The sequence below is a fragment of the Trachypithecus francoisi genome, unplaced genomic scaffold (assembly GCF_009764315.1).
Source record: "Trachypithecus francoisi isolate TF-2019V2 unplaced genomic scaffold, Tfra_2.0 Lachesis_group13, whole genome shotgun sequence".
Classification (NCBI taxonomy): Eukaryota; Metazoa; Chordata; class Mammalia; order Primates; family Cercopithecidae; genus Trachypithecus; species Trachypithecus francoisi.
The window spans coordinates 41,251,255-41,278,067 of record NW_022681458.1 but is presented as its reverse complement, the minus strand read 5'-3'; the positions used below and the strand labels follow the sequence as shown (position 1 = coordinate 41,278,067).

The 26,813-nt window shown below is 39.4% G+C and overlaps 1 protein-coding gene across 8 annotated transcripts in view; it reads left to right on the top strand.

Moving 5' to 3' along the window:
• The window catches only part of SPATS2L (spermatogenesis associated serine rich 2 like), a 177,946-nt gene that overhangs the window by 74,627 nt on the left and 76,506 nt on the right, over nucleotides 1–26,813 (top strand). For all 8 annotated transcript variants that reach the window (XM_033232043.1, XM_033232047.1, XM_033232041.1 and 5 more), the window contains one exon: nucleotides 7,736–7,796. In XM_033232043.1, the coding sequence (XP_033087934.1) occupies nucleotides 7,758–7,796 (39 nt within the window). In that variant the 5' untranslated portion in view covers nucleotides 7,736–7,757. The remainder of the gene's footprint in view (nucleotides 1–7,735; nucleotides 7,797–26,813) is intronic.

Here is a 26,813-nt window from a genome sequence, read left to right as displayed (position 1 = left end):
CTGGGATTACAGGGGTGTACCACCACACCCAGTTAATTTTTTGTATTTTAAGTAGAGATGGGGTTTCACCATCTTGGCCAGGCGGGTCTCGAACTCCTGACCTCAGGTGATCCGCCCGCCTCGGCTTCCCAAAGTGCTGGGATTACAGGAGTGAGCCACCGCGCCTGGCAAATATGGGGATAATCTTAATTTCTATTTGTAGAGTTGTGATGGTAAAATGAAAAAAATGTATGTCAAGCACTTAGCAGAGTGTCTGGTACATTGTAAGTTCTCCAGAAGTGTGCTAATTATTATTAATAATGTATTTGTGAAAAGATTATTCCTTAACAACATAATTTGGAGGAAACTCATCTTCTCCTTATCTCTCTAGGCTTCCATGAGAATCTGTTTCTTGTGTGTAATATTTGGGATTAAGGAAGAGGCTCTTTCTTTATGTTCCAGGATGGAGACACTAGTGGTTCTCACGGTTTTGCTAGTGCATGGCTTGTTAAGCACTGATTGCTGTGCTGCCCCTGCCCTCCAGAGCTTCTCTTTCTGTCTGGTGAGGAGCAGAGTGTTTGCATCTTTAACAAGTTCCCAGGTGATGCTGATGCTACTCATCTGGGAACCACACTTTAAGAACCTCTGCTCTGGGACAGTACTTTCCAATAGAAATATAACGTAAGCCATACATGCAGTTGTACATTTTCTAGCAGTCACATTGAAAAAGTGAAAAGAAGTGGATGAAATTAATTTTAATATTGTATTTTATTTAATCCGATCTATCAAACACTACCATTTCAACATATAATCAATATAAAAAGTATTAATGAGAAGCTTATATTCCTTTTTTAGTACTCAGTCTTTGAAATTCGGCCTCTATTAAACCCTTCCAACACATTTCACTTTAGACTAGCCACATTCAAATCTGGCTTTGCATGAAAATGACCTGGGAGTTGCTGTTTTTCATCACAACTTCCCCACACCAACTGACCTTGGGGCCCAGAAATCTCACTTTTTCAGAGCTCCCTGGTTAAGTCTTTTGATTAGCCGGAAACTCAACTCGATCCAATCTCTACCAACTTGGTCATTTTCCCTGTCTAAGCCATATGTCATGACATTTGGCATTTACCCACTCCAGCTTACATTATGATAATTTATGAAATACCCTATTAACAGCCTCAAATATGCAGTATGATTTTTATGTTTTTATAAATCATGGGAATTTTTGCGTTAATAACCTTGAAAATTTTGTTAAAATCATTACTTAAAATGTTTTCTTATGTATTTCCTATGGTTTCTTAAATCCAGTTCAAGGAAAGTGATGTAATACCCGAGAACAGGAAAGTAAACCTAAGAGCATTAATGGGTTTCAGAGAAACAAAAGTGAAACTTTATTACTGCCTATACAATCAAACAGGAGGGAGAAAGGAGACAAGCAAGTCAGAAAGCGATTTGATAGCTGAGTACATTGGTAGAACTTTGCATGTTTTATGTGATTGCATTAGAAACATAAATATGTATTTTTAAAACTTTACAGACTGTCATACATATTAAACTTTGTTGAATTGTATCAGTTGGAAATACTGAGACAAACATATTTACCAGAATTTCTATTATTTGGGTTTATTTTTCATAAAAAAATGTTTATCTTTGTTCTAAGCTGATAGATTTTCTGGCTACTGTTAATGCATGTTGTATAAGATTTTTGCTCAGTGATCAGTTCAATATACTTTTGTGTTTGAAGTGATTGGTGATAACCGTATTTGTGGTTCATAAATTTTATCCCAGAAAAGTACATACAGATGATGTATTAAAATGGTGAAAATCTTTTCTTTATGACTAATATGTTTCCCTAATAAGTTTTAACAATTTCCTTGATCCCTATTTTTCTTTAAGACATACATAAAAATTAGATGATTGTATCTATATATGTTTGTAATGGTATTCCTGAAATCTAAATTGCAATTTTAGGGAAAAAAGTTTTAAAAAATGTCTAAGTTGTTGAAATGTTGCACCAATATCAGGACTTTTATTTCTGAGTATCTTAATTTTGTGTTGATTCATTGGTACGTACAAAACATGTATCCATGGACTTGAATAGCCCTCAGTAATTGGTCTGTTCCAATAACAATTTCAAATGATAATAACGAGGAGAAACCAGGTTCTTCTCAAGAAGCCAAAGATCCCTGTACCTTTCTTATAGATTTAAAAGCTCTTGTGGTCGATGCATGTTAAGGTGTGAGTATTCGGTCATGTTTGGCAGTGATACACTACCAAGCATGATGACCAAGATGTCAGGGAGAAGGTCTGTTGTCCCCAGACACCTGTTACTCACTGTAGGTCCTAAAAATCACAGCATTAGAGGCTTCTTGGGCTTACCTAGATGTCTGCACCTTGGAGGACTGAGGCTTCACGTTGCTAAACTCTGGGCCTGTCATGTGAAATGAGGTGAAAATACATTGAAAAGTTTCTTGACTACTTTAAACAATTAAGATTCAGATGAAATTGAGCTGACTGGGCAGATAGAGTTCATAGCAGAAAAGAGAATCTAAAAATAGGGACACAGCCCAGTTTCATTTTCATAGCAGGGAGGGTCAGCTCAGTAAAGGTAATGAGCACATGATGTTATGCAAGGGCAAGGTGGGCTTCCGGACATTCTGGAGGGACTAGTGCCAATGGGAGGGTGCAGACACTCAACAAGGACCTTCAGGACACACTGAGAATAACCTTGCCTGTCCCACAGTAAGATTTTATTTTACTGTGATGTGGAGAGGGTATTGGAACCCACCTGGAAGGTAGAGCCTGTAGAAGCAGCCTTCCACATGGGAAAAATAATTGAGAGTAAAATGGACAAGGAATGGGTCCCTATAATTATTTTTATCTTATCTTCCCATCTGAAAAACTTAAAATAGCCCCATTCTACGCTCACGGCCAGCATTTTCCTTCCACAAAAAAATAAAATTATGATTTGAATAAAATTGTAATTAATCTTACTAACATCAGTCTCAAAGAAGAGTCTTCCTTGAGTTAGACTTTGAGGTCAAAGAGAAAAAGAATTGCCAAGGAGGTTGTGAGTGTGTGTGCGTGTATGTTTTCTTATGAATATAGCTTACCATCCATTGTCACCATGTCTTCAGATCTCATGAATTTTCTGGTCTTCAATGGAATTGCTCCCTGATTCCCCTGCGGATTATAACATTTCAGCTTTAGAAAATGCTGCATATCCAAACCCTAGACATCAAAGCCCAAATGCAAAACAAAGCAAAAGCTTCTATTAAATTTCACATATCTGTAATGGCAAAATTAGATGTGTCCAGAAGAATCAGCTGATCTGGTCTATTGAAAGGCATCGTGGCTCACAGATTCATTCTTAATGGCACCAAATTCAGCTGTCACCATTCAGTTCTTCATAGTTCTTAGGTATACCTCTCTCTCTCCTCCTCCCCACCCCCCCATATACACATTCATATACTATCACACACTGAAAAATTCATATATATACAGTGTATGTTTACATAATACTAAAACTTTCATTTGAATAAGAAAGTCAGCCATTCGGAAATCTTCCAATATAATGATTGTAGACCATCTTGCAGGCTTGTAATGACCTGAAAGGCTTCACTTTCCATCCATGGCTTGTAAACAAAAGCACCTAATTATTTGTTCTTGTACTTCACACATCATTCATGTTCACTATTAGAAATAATCAGAAGAGAGTCCTTTATTTACAAGTGAGTAGCTTTCAGGGGCAGGAATAAGTAAAAATAAAATTCAAGTGTTATTTGCCAACTATTAGGTTGGTGCAAAAGTATTTGTGGCCTTAGCCATTACTTTCTTTTTTTTTTTTTTTCATACTATAGTTTTTATTATGGACAAAAACCCAAATACGTAAAGGAAATAGGAAGTCTTCAGATATCACAAAATAACTTCTTTTTTTGTTTGTTTGTTTGCTTCTTTGTTTTCTTTTTCTTTTTGATTACACTTTAAGTTCTAGGGTACATGTGCACAACGTGCAGGTTTGTTACATATGTATGCATGTGTCATGTTGGTGTGCTGCACCCATTAACTCGTCATTTACATTAGGTATATCTCCTAATGCTATCCCTCTCCACTCCACCCACCCTACAACAGGCCCCAGTGTGTGATGTTCCCCTTCCTGTGTCCAAGTGTTCTCATTGTTCAGTTCCCACCTATGAGTGAGAACATGCAGTGTTTGGTTTTGTTCTTGTGATAGTTTGCGGAGAGTGATGGTTTCCAGCTGCATCCATGTCCCTACAAAGGACATGAACTCATCCTTTTTTATGGCTGCATAGTATTCCATGGTGTATATGTACCACATTTTCTTAATCCAGTCTGTCACTGATGGACATTTGGGTTGGTTCCAAGTCTTTGCTGTTGTGAATAGTGCCACAGTAAACATACGTGTGCATGTGTCTTTATAGCAGCATGATTTATAATCCTTTGGGTATATACCCAGTAATAGGATGGCTGGGTCAAATGGTATTTCTAGTTCTAGATCCCTGAGGAATTGCCACACTCTCTTCCACAATGGTTGAACTAGTTTATACTCCCACCAACAGTGTCAAAGTGTTCCTCTTTCTCCACATCCTCTCCAGCACCTGTTGTTTCCTGACTTTTTAATGATGGCCATTCTAACTGGTGTGAAATGGTATCCCATTGTGGTTTTGATTTGCATTTTTCTGATGGCTAGTGGTGATGAGCATTTTTTCATGTATCTGTTGACTGTATAAATACCTTCTTTTGAGAAGTGTCTGTTCATATCCTTTGCCCACCTTTTGATAGGGTCGTTTGTTTTTTTCTTGTAAATTTGTCTGAGTTCTTTGTAGGTTCTGGATATTAGCCCTTTGTCAGATGAGTAGATTGCAAAAATTTTCTCCCATTCTGTAGGTTGTCTGCTCACTCTGATGGTAGTTTCTTTTGCTGTGCAGAAGCTCTTTAGTTTAATTAGATCCCATTTGTCAATTTTGGCTTTTGTTGCCATTGTTTTTTGTGTTTTAGACATGAAGTCCTTGCCCATGCCTATGTCCTGAATGGTATTGCCTAGGTTTTCTTCTAGGGTTTTTATGGTTTTAGGTCTCACATTTAAGTCTCTCTTCCATCTTGAATTAATTTTTGTATAAGGTGTAAGGAAGGCATCCAGTTTCAGCTCTCTACTTATGGCTAGCCAGTTTTCCCAGCATCATTTATTAAATAGGGAATCCTTTCCCCATTTCTTGTTTTTGTCAGGTTTGTCAAAGATCAGATGGTTGTAGATGTGTGGTATTATTTCTGAGGGCTCTGTTCTGTTCCATTGGTCTGTATCTCTGTTTTTGTACCAGTATCATGCTGTTTTGGTTACTGTAGCCTTGTAGTATAGTTTGAAGTTAGGTAGCGTGATGCCTCTAGCTTTGTTCTTTTGGCTTAGGACTGTCTTGGTGATGTGTTAGCCATTACTTTCAATGGCAAAAATCACAATTACTTTTGCACCAACTGATTCTCCTATATGCCAAGTCAAGGGATATAGAACTTACCGATAGACTGGGAACTTTTGTGAAGCATTTCGGAAAGTGCTGCTTTACTGGAAGCAAGTATGCAGGGTCTCTCCTGCTAGCATGTCCAAATGCTTGTGTCAGTGGCAGTATTATTTAGAAACTTATAAAAATAAAATCTTACTGTTCCTAATATTTGATAATTTGTCTCTCTGGATTCCTAGTTGAGAATAATTTGAGTAGTAATAGAGTTAACATTACATATTACCAAGCTTTCATCCTAAAATCAGCAAAAGATAATGGATCTGAATTTATGCTCTATTTAAGATGTAGGTGTAAAATAAAATAGTGGGGAGGAATCGGAGAATTTTTGCAAGTTATTCCTAGCATGTGTCTACTCTGGAGGTGGGGACACTCTTTATAACAAAAGCAAAAGAATATAAGAAAGTGTTTCAGTGGTTCTTGATTGACAAAAACCATTCAACATGCAAATAGGTGGTATATGTTGATATCTTGGCCTGACTGGCTGCTAATTTCTGAACCAATCTGTTTGTGCATTTAAGTCATTTATTCTCTATTTCAAAAAGATTGAATCTGTGAAAGTCTTAAGATTTGTCTTCCATTATAATGGTGAAAGATTTTGACCAGATAAGGGAAAAGAAAACACAACAGCTTGATTTTGGGAACACAGATCTTCTCAGAGGGGGCCACTTTACAAAGGAGATTGGACACCAAAGGCAGAAAACCTGAAGATTTTGAAGAAACAGAAGGATTATGGGCAGTTTTAAGGGTCCATTTGAAAATGGAGATTAGGCCGGGCGCGGTGGCTCAAGCCTGTAATCCCAGCACTTTGAGAGGCCGAGACGGGCAGATCACGAAGTCAGGAGATCGAGACCATCCTGGCTAACACGGTGAAACCCCATCTCTACTAAAAATACAAAAAACTAGCCGGGCGAGGTGGCGGGCACCTGTAGTCCCAGCTACTCGGGTGGCTGAGGCAGGAGAATGGCGTGAACCCGGGAGGCGGAGCTTGCAGTGAGCTGAGATCTGGCCACCGCACTCCAGCCTGGGCGACAGAGCAAGACTCCGTCTCAAAAAAAAAAAAAAAAAAAGAAAATGGAGATTAAGAAATTATGGACAATAAAAATTATGGTGAAGATACATATGTATTGATTTGGAATGTTGCTCATGATGTGTTAGTAAGTGAAAAAACAAATTTAAAACTGTTATATTCTGTTGGAGAGTAAGGCAGGAGAGGTGGCAGCTTTAGATATGGTGGTCAATAAAGCCCTCTTGGAAGAGGTGATACTCGAGCTAAGATGAAGACTGCAGAGGACAGGCGCAGTGGCTCACACCTATAATCCCAGTTTTTCGAAAGGCCGAAGGGGGAGGATTGCTTGAGCCCAGAAGTTTGAGACCTGCCTGGGCAACAAAGTGAGACCCTTGTCTCTACAAAAAGTACAAAAATTAGCTGAGGGCAGTGGTGCATACCTGCAGCTCCACCTACTTGGGAGGCTGAGGTGGCAGGATTGCTTGAGTTGAGGAGATCGAGGCTGCAGTGAACTGCGATCACGCCACTGCATTCCAGTCCGACAACAGGTAGGTTTTCCTTTAGATTTGTTTTGAGACAAGCTCAAAAAAAAGATTTTGAGGCCGGCCCCCAAAAAAAGAATACAGGAAAGGAACAACCGTGCAAAGATCTGAAATTAGAGCATTCCAGATAGAGAGAAAAGTTGGGGAAAAAAAAGACAAGAAAAGAAGTTGGGGGGTGGATTCTTATGTTTAAACCTGGAGTAGTTTCCTCCTGTTTCTTCCTGCAGTGCTTGGTATTGTTATGTACATATAGGAGAGATATATTCAATAAATGTTTGTTAGATTACCTAGGAGCCGATAAAAGCTTTGAGACAGTGAGGACTGTGATGACAATACTTAGTTAAAATAGGTACAATTTCCCTTCTCTCTATTTTTGACCACCTTTCTTCTACATAATAGGAAGAAACACAATTTAGATAAATTCCCATCTGTCTTTGTCATTTTTCATGTCAATACATATGAATAAAAGATTTTACTTTGTCTTCTAGAGTTATTGTAACATGCTTTTAGAACATATCTAAGTCAGATGCCTAGCTTGAAAGTATTTTTACATTCCAAAATCATATTTATGATTATGACCGAATGAAGTTGTTTACTATGTCAGAAGAGAGTAAAAAAATAACACATTGAGAAATCAATTTTAAAACTTAATCTTTTTTCTTTCTTTATAGGGCCTATTCCACTAGAAGCAAGATGGCTGAACTCAATACTCATGTGAATGTCAAGGAAAAGGTAAGATCAAGTTATATATTGGCTCACAGAAACTCCAAACTGGGTAATACAGTCCCTAGCTGGTAAAAACTCAGTTACAATGGAGAAAGGGAAAATAGTTTTGGGGGATATGTAGTAAGTTTGCCACACCAGTGAACTGTTGGGCAGAAAGAATCATAAGTAATGTTTACTGAAAGCATGTTAAGCATATGACACTCATTTTTTCATTTACTCTTGACCATAACCCCATAAAGAAGATACTGTTGTTATTTCCATTTTACAGAGGTGGAAGTTGAGAAACAGAGAAGTTAAGTAATTTGGCTAAGTTCACGTAGCTGGTAAACAGCAGAACTGGGATTTGAACCCAGGCAGTGTGCCGTTCCACAGTTCATACTCTCCACCCCCACACTGGGTTACATCTAGGAGCAAGGGTATTATATTATCTCTTCAGAAAGGGACTCAGAGAGACATGCAGTGTAACACCTGGTGGTCACGCTAGTGTTTGACAGCAGGGTGGTGTGATGAAGGGGGAGGCAAGGGGAGGTGGTTGCTCTGTGTGGGGTGGTCAGGGAAGCCCTTTGGAGGAGGTGACATTTGATTGAGATAAAGATGGGGAAAGAAACAACCATACAAAGATCTGAGGACAGAGAATTCCAGACAGAGAGAAAAGCAAAGCAGATGCCTAAGGTGGATTAAGTTGAATGTGTTTGACGAGCCAAATGGTCAGTGTGGTCCAAGTATGGCAGACAAAGGTGATTGATGATGGGAGATGAAGTCAAAGAATACCGCTTAGAATGCCGGCTCTCTGTCCAGGTCTGTGGATCTCCAAGGGATCGTGGTTACAGTCCGTGGGTCCATGAATGTAGATGAGAACAAATACATTTTTATCTTCACTAATATCTAAATGAAATTTACTAGTTCCTCCAGTCATGAATGTAGGCAAAGGAAAAAAGAAAAACAGTAGGGCTGGGTGTGGTGGCTCACACCTGTAATCCCAGCACTTTGGGAGGCTGAGGTGGTTGGATCACCTGAAGTTGGGAGTTCAAGACAGCCTGACCAACCTGGAGAAACGCTGTCTCTACTTAAAATACAAAATTATCTGGGTGTGGTGCCAGGCACACGTAATCCCAGCTACTCAGGAGGCTGAGGCAGGGGAATCACTTATACCCTGGAGGCGGAGGTTGTGGTGAGCCAAGATCACGCCATTGCACTCCAGACTGGGTAACAGAGCAAGACTTCGTCTCAGAAAACAAACAAACAAACAAAAAACCCACAATAGAGCAGCAGTGCCTGTGACTTTCACAATTAAAAATCACAGACATTTTCATATTCAATTACATTTGTTGCAGATATCCTGAAATGTTGTTTGTTTATCACTACTTCAAACTTACTATAGTTATAGAACCCTGTTACTATATGATGTTATTTGATGTGTTAATAGAGAAGTACATATATTACTGTAGCATGTTTGTTTTTATGAATATTCTAAGTATATTTCAATATAAGTAGTTGCCTTTGTAATCACATGCAGTTTATTTCATGAATTTTAAAATGTTGTTTTGAGAAAGACCCCAAAGTCTTCACCAGACTGCCAAAGGAGGTCCATGTCCTGAAAGGTTTGGAACCTTGATACTGCCATGTAGGGCATTATTCAGAGAGCAGAAAGAAACTGCTGGAAGGTTTTAAGCTGGAGTATGACTTGATCTTACATCTTCTAAAAATCTCACCTGGCTCCATCAGTGACTGTGCTACATATTTTATAAATCTTCATATTAAATAACCTTTCTGTTTGATGAGGACACTGAGGCTTTAGGTCAGACTTGTCTTGGTCAAAGTCAAACTCTCAAGAAATGTGGAGGAACAAGGATTCAAACTTAGCTGTGTCTGGTTCTAAAGCCTGTACCCTTTCCACATATTACTGCTTCTCAGGGTTTTCCATCAAAATGCCCCCAAGACACAGAAGGACTGATGTGTTACGCCAAGTCTCTGGGCACATGGTCAAAACTAACTTCTGACAACATACAATTTCCTTGGAGTATTATTACATGTTGTCTTAAAAATTGATGCAAAATTTTTATCCATTATATTTAATAATATATTCCACACATTATTTCAGTATAAAATCATTGTAACTTTGTGATACTTATTATGAAATATATATACCATTCCTAAAATCCTTGGTATCTTCAAAATGATAAGCGTCTTTTTGTATGCTAATGAGCTGATCTTTGGCTGAGGGCTCTTGGATATCGTCCAATGGGGGCTGGTTGCCCAGGGAACCAACCAGGTGATTAGAGGGTTGGAATTTTCCCTCCACCAAACTGGCAGGAGGGGAGAGGAGCTGAAGGTTAAATTGATCACTGGTGGCCAATGATGTAAGCAGTCATGCCTATGTAACGAAGCCTCCATAAAAACCCAAAAGGGCTGAGCTAAATACTTGGAGGTTTGGCGTGGTGAACCCAGAGAGGGCATGTTAGCTTTGAACCCCTTCCCACATACCTTGCCCTGTGCATCTCTTCTATCTCGTGTTCATCAGTAACCTTAATAATATCCTTTGTAATAAACCAGTAAATGTGTTCCCTAAGTTCTGTGAGCCACTCTAGCAAATTATAGACAGTCCCTGATTTATGGTGGTTTGACTTAAGATATTTTGATTTTATGATTCCAAAAGCCATAGGTACTCAGTACACTCCTGATATTTTTTACTGTTTTTTTCCCCAAAATATTTTTGTTCTGTGATTGGTTGAATCCACAGATATGGAGCCTGTGGACATGGAGGGCCAACTGTACTTGTGCTGGAATCTGAAGTGGGGGGTGGTCTTGTGGAACTGAGCTCTCAATCTGTGGAATCTGATGCTATCTCCAGGTGGACAGTGTCAGAATTAACACTGGGAGAACTAAGTGGGAGAACACCCAGCTGATGTCTGCTGAAGAATCCACTGCTGAAGGATTGCTTGGTGGAGAAAGTCCCCCACACATATGGGTTACCAGAGGTCCCCAGAAGTATTCTGCATTGTGAGAGTGTAGTAGGAGACGCTGAGTTTGTTTTTTCCTATATCTTTACAAACTTATTGGCCATTGAGTAAAAAATAGCAGCAAGATGTCCCTTTTATATCATGGCTTCTTCATATAATGTCTGAACTTACAGTCATATATTCAAGTGAGAATATGTATTCCCCAATTTGAGAAGCTGGGTTGGGCGCCATGATGCTGACCAAGGATCGGCAGCCCCTTTGCTAATATCTGTTGAGATAGAACAGCTCCTAGAGTTGGGCCATGGAAAGGAAAAGCACTTTAAAGAATCAGACTCATAGCAATTGATCCCTGCAAAGCATGGCTGGTGGACAGACCAATATGGTAGGCTCAGCAGCCAACATTAGAGTGTTAGAGTGTCTTATTCAAAACAGAGGTGGCATCATGCCAATGAGGGAAAATAGGCTGATCTGTCAGCGCACAGATCAGATCATGGAGGTTCAGTGTGAATGCTCCATGCATAGGCTTACGAGCCACAGTCATTCCACTCCTCATGAGCAGTGTCAGATGTCCACGTGACAGTTAACAGTAGTGTTTTCCCACTGCATTTCCATAACTTATCAAAGTGTTGGCACTGTTTTGAAAGAGGGTGATGAAAATGGAAGTAGTGCTTCTGTAACTTATTTAGTGAATTCCATCTTCCCATGTCAAAAGGTTAATCGATTTCTCAACTCAGTAAAATAAACCATAATAAACAACTGAAAATTCTGATCGTTTATAATTTTACATTGATTTATTTTAGTATACTTACTGTCTTTAGTTATTAGCTTTCATGGCCTTTTTATGATTAGTTTGTTTCTCAGTCTGTCACACAGAGCAATGACATTTTAATTATGAAAATTAAGAATAATAACAACTGTTATGTCTTAGAGTACAAGATTGTAGAGATCAGATAAAACATCTATGTAGTGCCGTTGATGCAGTATCTAGTCAAGCACTGTGAGAAATTAATTACTTCATAAGAAGTGTTGGAATCAAATGAGTTCATCAGTTGTCTCTAGTGGGTCCTCTATTGGATGAATTCGAGTAGGTGCTTTGGTGAGGAAATGATTCCTGCCTTCATGCAGCTTTTAGTCCAAAGGAGCAGGTAGCTAATAATTTCAGGTTTAATATTGAAGACAATTGAAACTTAAAATTGACAATCTTTTAACTGTTTCATTTTAAAATATCTCTATCTTGTTGGATTATAGCGATAAGGAATTAAATTGAAAATATGGTTGCAATCAGAGTCTGGTCTCTTGAGCATTACGTACATCCCCTGCATGAGTGGACCCTGTCCACCTTATCCACTGCCACATCTCCATGCATCTCTCAATTGCCACCCTGACCTTAAATATGTCTGCCTCCCTTGCAAAGGCTGTTTCCTCTGTCTGGGATGTCCTCCTTAGGGACTCAATTCTCTCCTTTCTCCTGCCCTGCCTGAATGATTCACCCTTCTTCTGTCATTCACCTTGTACTTCTGTGGGGTTCTCTGCATTCTCCACTGCAGCTGTTATTCCAGGGAGTGTAATTGTCGGCTGTGGCTCCGTCTCACCATGTGAGACTATGTGCTTCTTGGAGGCGGTGAATGGTTCTTACTATTACTTATTCTTGGGTTTGATACATAGTTGACCCCCCAGACAGAGCTAGATAAATGAATGAATAATGAATGAGTGAACATGCCTGCTTGAATTGTTAAGTTCTTTAGAGACTTCATTTCCCATTTACGATGTTTTGCAAAATCTCAAGTCTTCTTGAAAAATGAAATGTAGGTTAATGGAAATGTCATCTCATTTTAGTACTCTTTTTGCTGTTAAATAAAACATGTTTTAAATTTCTTCTAAAAACAGAAACTTGGGTTACTTATGTTGACTACCTGTGGTTCTTCAGAAAAGTTGTGTGTTTACGTAATCATACAGGTGGTCTCAGGTAGGCTTCACAATACCAGATGAGGTCCTTTGCTAAGTAACCGGTCATATCCCGCTGCACGAAATAAAAAAGTAAAGAGAGAAAAAAATTCCCCAAATGTCACTTTGTGAAGGTGAGGTATCAGAACAAAATCTTTGGGCTAATCTGATCTTATATATAGGTTTTATATATATAAGGTTTTATATATATAGGGCTTATTCATTTTTAATAGCTTCTTTTCCAAATAATGTATTTTTACAGAAATTGAACACTAGAAATTTATAGATGATTTCAGTGTAGGACTTAATAGTCACCGTTAGATTATTTCTGTGTAAAATATGTGGGTACCAAGGTAAATTAGATTTACAAATGCTTAAATGTAATTTTAATTGAATAAGAAAGGATTATTAGAACTAGTATAGACAAAATAGAAATTTTAGTCAGATATTTTTAATGCATTCTCATAAATCAGTTTAAATAGAATATAATTCAGCAGTAAAACTTGATGATGGGAAGTAAAGAAGTTCCTTGTGAATGGGGTTAATAATTGCAAAGTGTCCAATTATGCACTGATAACTAATTCCAATGAGTGGTCCCTAAGCCACACTGGAAGACGCAGTACACTTGGGAGGTGACATCCAACAAGGTAAGGCTGTGGAAAGAGTGTGGAGTTTGGAGACAGAAGTCAGAGATTATTAGTTGAGCATCCTGAAATAAGCCACTTAACTTTTCTGGGCCTCAATTTCCTAATCTGTAAATTGGACATGATAATAAAATCTGCCTCACAAAGTCATCAAGTATAATAATAAATGTAGAGCTGCTTTATGAGCTCTTAACAATATAAACTAGAAAGCATCTGGGGGAGCTTATCTGTTTATTTCACAATTAGAAAATGGAAAAGGAGCTCTAGTTAATTAACATTTTTGTTTGAGGCCAGGCACGGTGGCTCACACCTGCACTTTGGGAGGCCGAGGCAGGCGGATCACCTGAGGTCAGGAGATCGAGACTAGCCTGGCCAACATGGCGAAACCCTGTCTCTACTAAAAATACAAAAATTAGCTGGGCGTAGTGGCGGGCACCTGTAATCCCAATTCCTCAGGAGGCTGAGGCAGGAGAATCACTTGAACCCAGGGGGCAGAGGTTACAGGGAGCCGAGAGCATGCCACTTCACTCCAGCCTGGGCGACAGAGTGACACTCAGTCTTAAAAAAAAAAAAAAAAAAGTTTGAAACTCAAAATATAAATACCCATAGAACCAAGATTAGAAAGAAAAAGTAAAAAGACCAAATAAGAAAAAGAACATAAAAGTGGACTTGACTTTTTCAAACTTTTATAGCTATTGCTGAGCCTACAAAAAGGAAGCGAGACTAGACAATATGATGATATGGAAATGGGGAACAGCTCAGACTATAATGTCATTGCTGAGCTGCACCACTCACTGGCAATACCTTTTAGAGCTGTTATAGAGTTAAATTGGTTTATAAACAATAATTGTATAGAATCATTAAAATAAAAAAGGAGGAATAGGAAAAAAGAGAAAAGTCTCTTGTCCAGAGAGGTGACATGTTCAATATCTCTGCAGATAATGGAGATAGAAAGTGTTCATGTCTGTGTGTCCTGGTGTCTGTCCCCAACAGATGAGCAGATTTTTAATTATTTTTGAATCAATATATACTATTTTATTATTTTTTTCTTGTAACTCTCTTGATTTGCATTTTACAAAGTAGTGAAGTATAGTTCAAATCTTTATATGGGGTGGAGTGTGGTCAGAAAAATCCAAGCATTTGGTACAGAAGAAACCCATCGTTATGCACCTTTTAAACATTAACTCCATTTAATAGATAACTCGCTTCGTGGGATTTGAGACAAGTTTTAATGCTAAGTAGTTGTTTTGAAAGTGCAAACCATGCAAGCTTTTGGGAAAATTTTGCAGGAGTGTTGAAGTCAATTTAGTCCAACCCTTGGATTCAAACAAGAACACAAGCCACACAGCTTTCAGATTTCACCATGGAACAGGTTCTTGTCATCATTTTCTCATAGGAAAGGGTCATTAAATTTCCCGTTCACAGAAAGGAGAAACATTGACAATAGTTGTTGCCTAATGCTTACGTACAGAACTGCTGTTACTGTTGCTTGGCAACTAGAAGAGATTAGACAAGGAGTCTAAAGGAACTGAATGAATAAATGGAAATGTCAGCATCAGTTTCAGGGGATAAGAAGAAATTTACTATTGTAGGATTAGCATCGCATTGCTTTTTCCAGGCTACATGATTGGAATTCACAGTGTTTCTCTTCTGCTTCTCCTGCCTCCCCACCCCCACTCCTTCCAGTCTTTCCTGGTAGCCCCTGTGCACTGCGGCTGAGAGGTATATATAAGATAGATGATTAATGCTAAAGAATACAAGAGCATGTCAAAAATGAAACCCTTTGGCAGCAGGAAACAGTAACTCTGTTCACAATCCCTTGGGATTTATAGGTACTTTACCAACATTCTAGTTATTTCTCTCCATGATCCTTCGTATTAAAATATTCAGTTTTTACAGAGAAGAAAATGACAATGTTGGAATGTTGTAACAATAGTTCCTTCTCTCCTAACCTTGCACACTGGAAATCTGTTCAGATAGATTAGACAGACAGGTAGACAGACAGATAGATGCATAGACTCAGACCTTAAAATTGTTATTGCTTGTATTATTATTAAAACCACATTTTCCCTGTAAGTCATTGCTCCTTAACTTGATTATAAGCTCCTGATGGACTTTTGATTTATTTGTGTACTTAATAGCTCCTATAAAAAATAATATCATAGACTTTGTGCCCCCCAAATATTGGCTAATTAATCAGTGTTAACTAATTTAACCACTATTGTCTAATGGTAATTCTCAATTTACGGCGAGGAAGAAGGAAGTGGGACATACTTCCTGGGTCTAGGGCAAGTATTAAAATGTCAGTGGGGGGAAAAATAGGTATAATTAGAAAAAAAAAAACCCACATACTCATTTTCTTTTGAGTCCTCCAAGAGACAGATGCCAAGATAAGATGGGATTAGAAGAGATGGCGAAGAGGGTAGGCAGCCAGAGCAGACAGGGAGAGGCTGTAGACTTCCATACAAATCTGATAGCTTGAAAGAAGAGGGAGAAGAAAGGAAAATCGAGCAGAGAACGTCTCAAACTTACAATGCAATATTGAATTTCGGCAGGCTGATGAGGAGTGTTTAGGCCAACGTTGCCCACTGGAGGAATGTTCAGAAATGAGCTTTCACTAGTCCCCAGCCTCCTCAGCTGTTAACTAGCAGCCTCCTGGGGGGAGTGTGGCTGGGGTGTAAATGCACTGGGAGACCCAGAGGAGTGGCAGAGGCTGTCAGTCAACTGTATTGATTTCTGTAGCTGCCACAATGTCTCAGAGTGTAACACTATATATATATATATATATATATATATATACACACACACAAATACATATATATGTATTTTTTAAAAGGAAATTGGAATACCTATTTTGGAATTCAATTACATGAGAAAAGCTTGACATTTTTATGTTTATTGAAAAGAATAAATTAAAAGTTTGAGAACCATCATTCTAAAGTAATTAGTAAATTAAAATGCAAACTCTAGAATTTCCCATCCTTTAGCAAACCAAGTCTACTGCCACTAGTATGGGGAGCCTTCTCAACTTCTAGGGTGAACAGTGATTCAGTAATCTTATTGTCCATTAAAAATATACTTTGTTTCAAACCACATGTAAAGTAACAAAGGAACATCATTATACTGAAAACCTGTGTCCTTTGTGTACAATGTGTATACATTGTATTTATTCTCTTGGCTTCAATGTTTTAATCTGCTAAACGATGGGAGTTCACCTAGATGAACTCCAAAATCCTTGGCAGCTCTATCATTGGATGAACCTGTGGTCTTTCCCACCTCCTACGCACTGGCACTGTGAAAGACCAAAAGGGAGACTGTGCTACAGATCAGAGAACATGGGCACCAACCTGAGTCCTGATACAAACTGGTTGCCTCAGGTTGAACTTAGCACATAACCTCTCAGTACGTCAGTTTCTTATAAAATGAAGGAACCTGATGGAACCATCTTAAAAGTCCATGTATGGTTCACTGGCATAACATTTCTGATGCCCTCTTGTCTTAGGAATGCTTTGGAACTCTGCTTCTCAATTCTTGAAAGTAATTATCAAAAATATATTGAAATGATGATTTAGGATCAATTATATAACTTAATGTTTTTCTTTCTTTTTAAAAATATTATGCTAAGCACATTTGACATGAAATTTACCCTCTTATTGTGTTTTTAAATGCCAGTACAGTATTGTTAGCCATAGGCACAGTGCATCTAGAACTTACTCATCTTGCATAACTGAAATCTTATACCCATTGAACAACAATTCTCCATTTCCTCCTCCTTCCAGGCCCTGGAAACCACCATCCTAGTCCCTGCTTCTATGAGTTTGACTATTTTACATGCTTCATATGAAGGGAGTCATGCAGTATTTGTCCTGTGCCAGGCTGATTCCACTTAGCATAGTATCCTCAAGATTCATCAGTGTTGTTGCACATTGCAGGGTTTCCTTTTGTAAGGCTAGATAATATTCCACTGTGTATATATACCACATTTTCTTGATCCACTCATCTTCCAATGGACAATTGTGGTTTTTAAATTTTTTAGTGGCTCAAATTGTAATTTTAGGAATTTGGCAAATGCTGACTGGTTTTAATTCTTTTTTACTGCCTTTAGAGGAAAAGCAAACAAATAAACTCATAAAATCATTGGGAAAACAAGATCTGGCCAATCAGATGATAATTTTGACTGGTGTTCAAATCATCATGCTCTTTTTTAATTGATCAAACCTGTTAAAATAAAAAATGTAGGTGAACAAATAAACTCCCCTCAAAGAGACAGACAGAGTGTGTGCTTCTAGTTTCCATGGTGTTTAAATCATCAGCTTCCTCCACACCACAGTGAAGAAATATCCGAGGTTAATATAATTTAGAGATTAACCCAACTCCCTTATTCTGGTGTTGACTGAAAGGTAATTAACTCCTTTGTTCTGGTATTGATTAAAGGGTAATAGTGACTTATGCCTTTATGGTACTCTTTATCTGAAAAGTTCTGTGAATCAGCAGGAAAAAAAAATCCCTCAGGGAGAGTAAATGTCAATAATTACCATTTCCCCCCCACCCCTGCCCCCAAGTGGAGACTTTAAATTGCAAAGAAAATGAGAAGAAAGATTTTACTGAATATTCTAAGTTAGAAGCAGAAGATTAAAGTGTCTTAGTTTCTACTCTGATTAAAATACCAGAAACAAAATGCCTTGAATGAAGATAACATTTTCTTGTCCTCAGTAATAAATTCAAATACAGAATTCATGAGCGATAGTGGCCAGAGTATTTACCTAAGTCCTAATACCGTGTAGGTATAACCAGCTGGCTGAAAACAGACTTCCAGTGGACTCAAGGACTCAGTGTACCCTAAAATTATGTGCAAGTCTAACTGGTAGTTCTGGGAAAATATGAGAAGAATCAAGAACAATTATAGAAAACATGTAGGTATATACTGAATATATGCTAGCTAAATGGGTAAAATGAGATATGTATTAAGCTTATTGCTTGTTTAAATGCAGGTCAGAGAGACTGTTGCTAACAATGATTTGATAGTTTTATGTATATATTTAAACTTCCCAGTGTCAGATTAAAAATCAAAATTCTGATATAAAAAGTTGATCATGGACTAAATTTAAAGATTTAAGAACTTTAGTTCATTTTAATTTTACTTTTTTGTGTGTGGGAGACTGAAATTCTATTATTACTCAAATCAGTCTCCAATTTTACTATTTCTTTAGATAGGAGAGAAGTCCATTTGAATATCTCTTACTCTATAAGTCATCAGCTCATTTCTAGGAATTAAAGAAGTTGTATCTAACATAAACTATTGGTTTTCATTTAGTATTATTATAACTGTTAAATAAATTTGCTTTTATTCCAAATGTTCAGTGACCGGACAAAGTACAGATGAAGAATTGGTAAAAATAAATCTGGGTTGTTGATTTCATTAACTTTAACTATTCGAAGCCAACCATGTTTTTCAAAGAGACAATAGTATCTTCCTGCATTAAAAGATGGAGCCTGCCTCTCCATCTTAAACTGGGCAGACTTTTGTAGCTGGTTGACTAGTATAGTAGGAAGGAAAAGACTTTTCCAAAGCCAGGTGATTCTGCTACTTCTTCACCAGGTGGGGTATTGCAGTGGCTCTCTGGTCTGCCATGTAAACAGTCTGTTGCACCATGCTTCAAGGAAGCCCAGACTAGCCCATCAACACAGACCACTTGGAGAAACCTTCAGACTGCACAGAGAGAGAGGCTCAGACACACCCCATCTGTACCAGCATCCCTCTCCCCCACCATCCGTCTCCATGAGAGACCCTGAGGTAGACTACTCTGCCAAATTCCTCCCTAATTCCTAAGCCACAGAAATAGTGAAAAATAGATTGTTGTTCTGAGCCACAAAATTTTGGACACTTGTTATGCAACAGTGGATACCTGGGATACCCTCTTACAGAGAGAGAGTGCCTGCTCGAAGAGTTTTGCTTTACAGAAAGTAAAACTGTTCTAAACTAGAACTGCTATTTTTGAAATTATAATAATATATAAATAATGGGGAGGTGTGGGTGTGTAGTTAGTACACTCAGGTAAATGAGTTGACAGGTGAGCAGTTATACCTAAAAAGAGATCTGTCCTGTGCCACCTTCTCTCCTTTGTCTCATCCAGTGTCCCTTACCTATCTATGACTTTCATGATTTCTCACTCACGGTTCTCAATTCTGGATGGGTATTACAGTCCCTGGGAAAACTTTTTTTTAAAAGGAGTGCCAAGTCCCAGATTTGATAATCTGGAGTGGGGCTCAGGTGTAGCTGTATTTTGAAAAATCACCAAGTAATTTCAGTTTGCAGCCAGGGTTGAGACTCACTTTGATGCTGATGGTGCCAAAATCTCTATCCCTGGCTCAATTCTTTTCTGGAGCTCCAGATTTACAGATTCAGCTGCCTGTTAGATATCTGGACACGGATGTCTCACAGACTCCTGAAAGAGTAAAGCTACCACCACTGGTCCGTTCTCAGGAAATGATCCCACCAGCCACATAGACAGTCGAGCCAGAAACCAAGGAGTCACCTGTGTTTCTTCATTTTCCCCATTCCCTGCATCTAGTTAATCGCAAATCAATTGCTTCCTCCCAAGAAATTTGTGAGTCTTTTTCTACACTGCCCCATCTTGGTCCATTTTCTCTCCCCTGGACACTGTTGGAATCCTAACAGGCATCCATTTGATCTCCTCCAACACATTCACAAAGAAACTGGAATGACCTTTAATATGCAAGTGTCATGTTCCTCTCCTGAGTAAAGCCCTTCAATGGCTTGCCCTTAGAATAAACCTCAAAATTATAATAAGGCTTCCAGGGCCTTGCCCACTTTTGCCTTGTGCCTTTCTTCTCCAGCGTCACCCACAGTCCCCCTCCTTTTCATACTTAATGCTCCAGCAATCTTTGACCTTCATTCCTTTGAGCATGCTCTTCCAGTCACTCAATCCTATCTGTTCATAGACGTTGTGCCCTCTTCCTGGAATGCTCCACCTTCCCTCCCATTCCCCTTGCCTAACTATAGTGCTACTAACCCATCGTTCTTGTTTTAAGCTAACTTCAGTCCTTGGAGGGGGCTTCCCTTACTCTCTAGACTAGGACAGGTCCCCTGTTATAGATGCCAGAGCATCCTCACTGCTTCTTCTATAGCATTCATCAAACATTTGCCTTCCTAGACTATAAACCCCAGTACATCTGTCACTGCTGCAGTCCAGCTTCTGAGTCTGTGCATTGTGACTGACTGAAGAAATGAATGAACAAGTATTAAAAGATTAATTTCAACTTTGAGGGAAGTTTTTATGATAATACTCTGGCCTCTATACTTGGCCATGGCCTATACAAAATTCAGATAAACAAATCTAAGATATAGAGGATGTTGACTAATTTTTAAAATGATACAAAATTGGAAGGAATGGCTGAAACATTCCTGTTTATGATGGGACAAAATTCAAGGTTCCAAAACATAACAGCTGGCTGGAGTGATGAGTCAGAACTTACATACTGAAATTTAAGAAAGATGAGTATAAAATCATACCTTTGTGTTCTAGTCATTGCACAAGGCCAGGCGACACTTGTCTCAAACTCAATGGAAGGAAAGTTAGTAGCAAGTAACTTGCATTTGACCTAGTGATTAATTAATGTGGCTCCTAAAATTGCGAATGTCACCTTAGACTCCTTTAATGGATAAACGGGGTCCAACCAAGGCAAGTGCAGGTCTCACAGTCCTCTGCTCTAATCCAACCACTTCTGGAGCAATGTACTTCTTTTACAGCACCATATTTTAACAGGATATGTTCAGAAGAGCTTGATCAGACAGTAAAAACTTGGGAAGCACAGCTTATGAAAAATTGCAAAAAAGCGTATTTACTCTATAAAGATGGAATTGTGGAGAACACTTTAGTTCTTTTTAAAAAGCAAAGGGCTGGACTGCAGAAAAGGGGTTATACTTACACAGCAGCAGGCAGGACTGGGACCACAGACTGGCAATGTCTAACATCCCTTCTCTGAGCATGTCCTTATCATCAACCTCTCTCATCGTCTAACTGTCTTTAACATCTGTTCTTTCTCGTCCCTTAGCCTCTCTCTAGTCTTCCAATTCATCCCCCCCCCACTTTATAGACCACAGATGCCTTCATCAGCCACCTTAGTGATACGCAGCCCCGGTGTTTCAGAGCCCTAAAATCTACCCCTACATTTCTTACAGTTTGTAACCATGGATCGTTCCGTTGCTCCTGCTTCTGGCTTGTTGAGAATTGTTGGGGAAACCATGCCGATCGGCACCGTAACAGATCTGTGCAGTCCAGCACCGTGGACCCACAGGCCTGCTCAGCAGTCCGTCGTTCATCAAGGTCGTTTCCTATCTCATTCCCATAAGGGCAGCTCTAAACCTTTCTCCACTTTTTAAGCCCCAAAGCGAATTCTAAAACTCTTACACAGAGGAATGGTTTCCATAAATTTTCCCCTTCACAATCTGAAATTTTTATTATGTCTTCACTCTCCCTTCTTCTCCTTTTCTCCTTTCTCTGAATTCTTAGAAAAACAAAAGAACCTCCCTTCCATTCCACATGGGTTTTGATGATGTTTCTCGTATTTCCGGTGGAAACTCATTTCATAATTTATCTTCTCTCTTCCCCTCTTCTAATTCTTTCTCACTGCCATCTCCTTCCCTCCATCAGTGAACACGCTCATGCAGTTTGGGGAGATTAATTGTGCAATGACTGTTTTAAGATGGATTGGAGAGAGGAGAAACTAAGCCAGAGAATCCCATTAGGAGGCCTTTTCCAGAGTCCAGGTGAAAGACAGGGGAGCCTGTCCAGGTTAATGAAAGAAAGAATAGAGAGCAGGTAAGATTCTGAGAGGATGTTGTTACCAGAATGATGTGCTAGTTATTTATGACTTTGCCTTATTTTCCTTACTCTTTTGTCAGCTCGTTGGATGCAAAGATTGTGTCAGATTCATTTCACTTTCCCTCACAAAATGTGGCTTGAATGAGTGAATGGCTACAATTCCCCCAAACCTTTGTGGAAAGAGTTGCCATCTGGAAGGTATATATTTTTAAGAGGTGATCGCTGGTGGGATAGGGAAAGACATCTTCTTATAAGGAGGGAGGAAGAGAAGAGTAGGCCTTTGTTTCTCAAAGTGTGGTCCATTGTATTCATTTCCAGTTGCTGCTGTAACAAACTGCCACAACTTCAGCAGCTTAAAACAACACACATTGATTATCTTCTAGTTCTGGAGGTCAGAAGTCCGAATGGGTCTCCTTGGGCTGAACTCAAGGTATCAGGTATCTGGAGCCCTGGGAAGAATAATCTTCCTTGCCTTTTCTAGCTGTTAGAAGCTGCCTGCATTCCTTGGTTTGTGGCCCCCTTTCGTCTTCAAACCCGGAGAGACTGGCCAAGCCTTTCTCTCATTGCATCACTGTCACACTGACTGTCTTCCATCTCCATCAAATTATAAGGACCCACTGAGATAATCCAGGATGATCTCCCCATTTGAAGGTCAGCTAATTAGCAACCTCAATTCCATCTGCAAATTCAGTTTGCCACGTAACCTAACATGTTCACATGTTCCAGGGGGATAAGGCCATGGATATCTTTGGGGGGCCATTATTCTGCCTACCACATCCCTGGACAAGCAGCATTTACATCAACTGGGAGCTGATTAGAAATGTAGAATTCAGGACCCACTCCAAGCCTCTGAATCAGAATCTTTATCCCAATCAAATCCCCAGGTGATCAGAATGTATTTTAAAGTTCGAGAAGCCACAACTAGACCGTCTCTAAGATCCTTCCCACTTTTACTTCCCATAATTCTATAAAAACTGTTTCTTTTTTCCATCTTCAAATCTGCATTATTCTTTCTCCTCCTGGTTTCCTGCCCCAAAAAAAAAAAAAAAAAAGTTAATTTTGATTTGTACCCCTGGTGTTAATTCCCCAAAAGTCAGCCAAGTAGAACATGACAACACCTCATGCATATTTTTTGCTGGCAGGAAGTAGATGTTAGAAAAGGCAATTAAATTATGGAATTATCCATGATGCAAAGGTACTGGTCTGCAAAGAGTATTTTCTTCCCCAAGAAAATTCATAGGAAAACTACCTCCATTACTGTGTAGATATCAGTGGCCCAGCAAGTGAAGCAAATACACAGATGAGCTGTTTTTAAGGCATCTCTGAATGGCTCAGCATTTGAGAAATGTGACCAAAGCTGATTATAAAACTCCTTTCAAAGTTGCAGGAACGGCAAACCCATAAATAACTCCATTTCCCATTGGTGTGAGGAGGAGGTTGCTGGCTGCTTGATTGCTGTCCTTATCATAGGGGATAAGGTTAAGCTCACCTCCAAGATTGCAGGCTTCTTAAGGAATGAGCCAGCCATATGCTGTGCCTGGCACCCAGGAGGCACTCCATACATTTTGGGCCTGAATCCATTAAGCTTTTTAATAGTGTGTAATACTTAATTCTTAATTAGAGATGCACTTAAAAATGAATAAGTAAAACTAGAATATGTCAGTAACCATCTTACCGGACTCCCTGCTTCCTTTTACTCATTCAGTCAGTCATCCATTCTACAAACATTTATGAATCATCTACTGAATGCCACCCATTGCTCTAGACCCTGTGTATATGAAGATATGCTCCCTGTCGCTCAGTAGAACAAGAAGTCACGTAAGTAAATAATGGTGGCAACGTCAGTGCTGGAAGAAGTGTGTGAGCAAAGGTCTCAGGCCTCTCTTCTCCCAGCTGCCATGTACATTCTAATGGGACTTATCTTTAAAATCTTCCTTTTCTCACCTTTGCCAATCGGGATTAATTATTTAGCTTTATTATTTTTATTTCCAGCCCTGGCTATTAATGTTGCCTCCAGGCATACCATACTTTCTCTAGAAAATGAAACCCTCTCAAACTAGCACAAGTTAAAAAAAAAAAAAAGAGAGAGAGAGAGAGGTTATTATTATGAAAGTCTGGCAGCGTCTCATGAGACTTCAGGAAAAGTTAAAGGAACAGGAAAGAGAAAGTGAGGCAGCTGCAAGTCCAGCCTCTCTTCATCTGCTCTCCAACTTCTCTCCCTTTGTGTTGAATAGTTCAGACCTTCAAGGCAGAGGGTCTAATTGGCTCACTTTGTCTTTTCTAGCCAGGCCACTTCCTGACCACTGTAATTAATTGTCACTGTGTTCTGCTGATTGCTGCCTTCATAGCACTCACTTAGCACAAGTTGCAGTGATATATTTTAATTTCTATGTTTATATCCATTTCCCTCTCTAGTTTTGGCAGTGACCATATCTGTTTTGTTATGGCTGTATCCAGCCACTAGTGCAGTGCCTGATCATAGTAGATGTTTAGTAAATAATTAAATGAAAGAAGAAGAGGGGGATAATATCACATTAACCACCCTAAAGATAGACTTAGACTTCCTCATTGTACCAGTTACACCATAGAGAAGGGAAAAGTAGGGACAGAGTCTTGGGTCCACGGACCCCTTAGCAAGTCTGTGGAGGGAGGAGGTTCTCTAAGAAAAAGGGTAGACAGGGTAGTCTTCCCCCAAATACGTCTTGACCAACATTCAAGCCACATGGTCTTTCCACTTCAAAGCCACACCTGAAGGGACCCTTAATGCAAATGCTCCCACTTTTTTTCTTTTTAAAATCTATTGAGTAGCTAATATATGCCAAATTCTATAGGAAACACTTTGCAGGCATCATCCCTTTCCATTTTTACACAGACTCTAGAAGATAATATCCTCATTTTACAGCTACAGAACCAAGTTTCAAAAATTTAATTAGTTCACCCAAGGTCGTAGAGCTAGAATGTAGCAGAGCCAAGATTAGAACATAGGTCTGTCTAACTCCAGCGCTCTTTCCATGACATTTGGCTCTCAATAAAGTACTCTCCCTTACTCGGGCAAACTTAATTCCTTCTCTGTAGCAGCACAGTGCCCTGTTCGTAAGGACAATACAGCACTTATTACCTACTTTTATTGTAGACATTTCTGGCTCCACTGCTAAACTGTGCCTCCTTACAGCAGAACTATATCTGGTTTTTCTTTGTATCCTCAGCTCCTGTCATTTAATAGGGGCTCAGCCAATGTCTGTCTGCTAAGGTAAGCCTTGGAAGGATAGACAGGCAGTTACTGTGCTTTTTCATGTTTTTAAAACTCCACAAAATACCATGAGTACCTTATTGTACAGAAATAAAATTGTAAGAATGTAAAAATCTCATAAATATTCCTCCAGTCTCTGTTATTGAAATTTGAAGAACACATATATGTTCTCCCTACCCATATTATGCTTAATGACATCAATCAAGTGAGACCTGCCCACTGTTATCATGGGTGGTAGATGCAGAGTGCTGGGATGGTCCACACATACACCAATGGAGTCTTCTTTTGACTCCGAGCAGCTGCCTGGTGTAGCTACAAGTTGGCATTCTCTCACTCCACATGTATGTATTGAATGCCTACTACATGCACCATATTAGTTGCTTGTGAATGGGCATGGTGATTATCCAAAAATGGCCGAGATGAGGATTCTGCCCTCACATTGCCTGCCATCTGGGAGACATGACACACACACAAATACTGGAGCTATAAAGGAAAGGGGCTAAGACACTTGCTGACCAGGGGCTACAGGAGTTGAGGCAAAGATGACCTCTGGCAGGGAGTATGGAGAAGGATTTCATGGAACACATGGCATTTCACCTGGAATGTACAATTCAGACACATCTTTAAAAAACCCAGCCTGGGGGTGGGGGCTCCCAACTAGGCATGGGGAGCTTGTCTGTGAAGGGGTAAAGTCGGGCATTTAGAAAGCAAGTTGGAGCCCAATTGTTGCTGGCCTTGAATGCCAGGTTGCAGGTAATGAACTTTATTCTTAAGTTCTTAAGGAAGAGGGTAAAATGGTCATGAATATACTCCAGGAAGAGCAGCTGCCTGGGACTGAATTGCAGGGGAGAGACTGGAAGCAGAGAGAGCAGTTATTTTATGTTTATTTGATAATACCGGGTCTTTGCTGATCACACAACTGTGTGGGTGGATTGAAAACTTTGGTCAGAGCCACTTTTGAAATTCACACGTAGTTTTAGTGACTCATCAGGAAGCCAAGAAGAATTTCTAAGGGTCATCACAGCCAGGCTCAAAAGGTGCACAGTATGAATGAGGAAATCCATTAACAGCTCTTAACCAGACATCTCAGGTACTGAGAAGGTAAGTTAGTTTGGGAAACTGAAACCAAACAACGTCCAAGAAAGTCACACTGCCTCACTGCCCAGTTAGTGCAGGCAAAAGGCCAGCAGGGCGGGCCTGAGGCTCAATGGGGCAGAGCCTGCAGAGTCAGATAGAGAAGCCCCAGAGAGAGGAAGGATCATGACTAAAACGCTCAAGAGGTGGCATCAAAACATCATGCTGTTTCTAGATAGCACACTGACTTTGCCAAACCAGGGTGAAATTAGCAGAAGCAAAATAGGGGAACATAATTTTGGGAA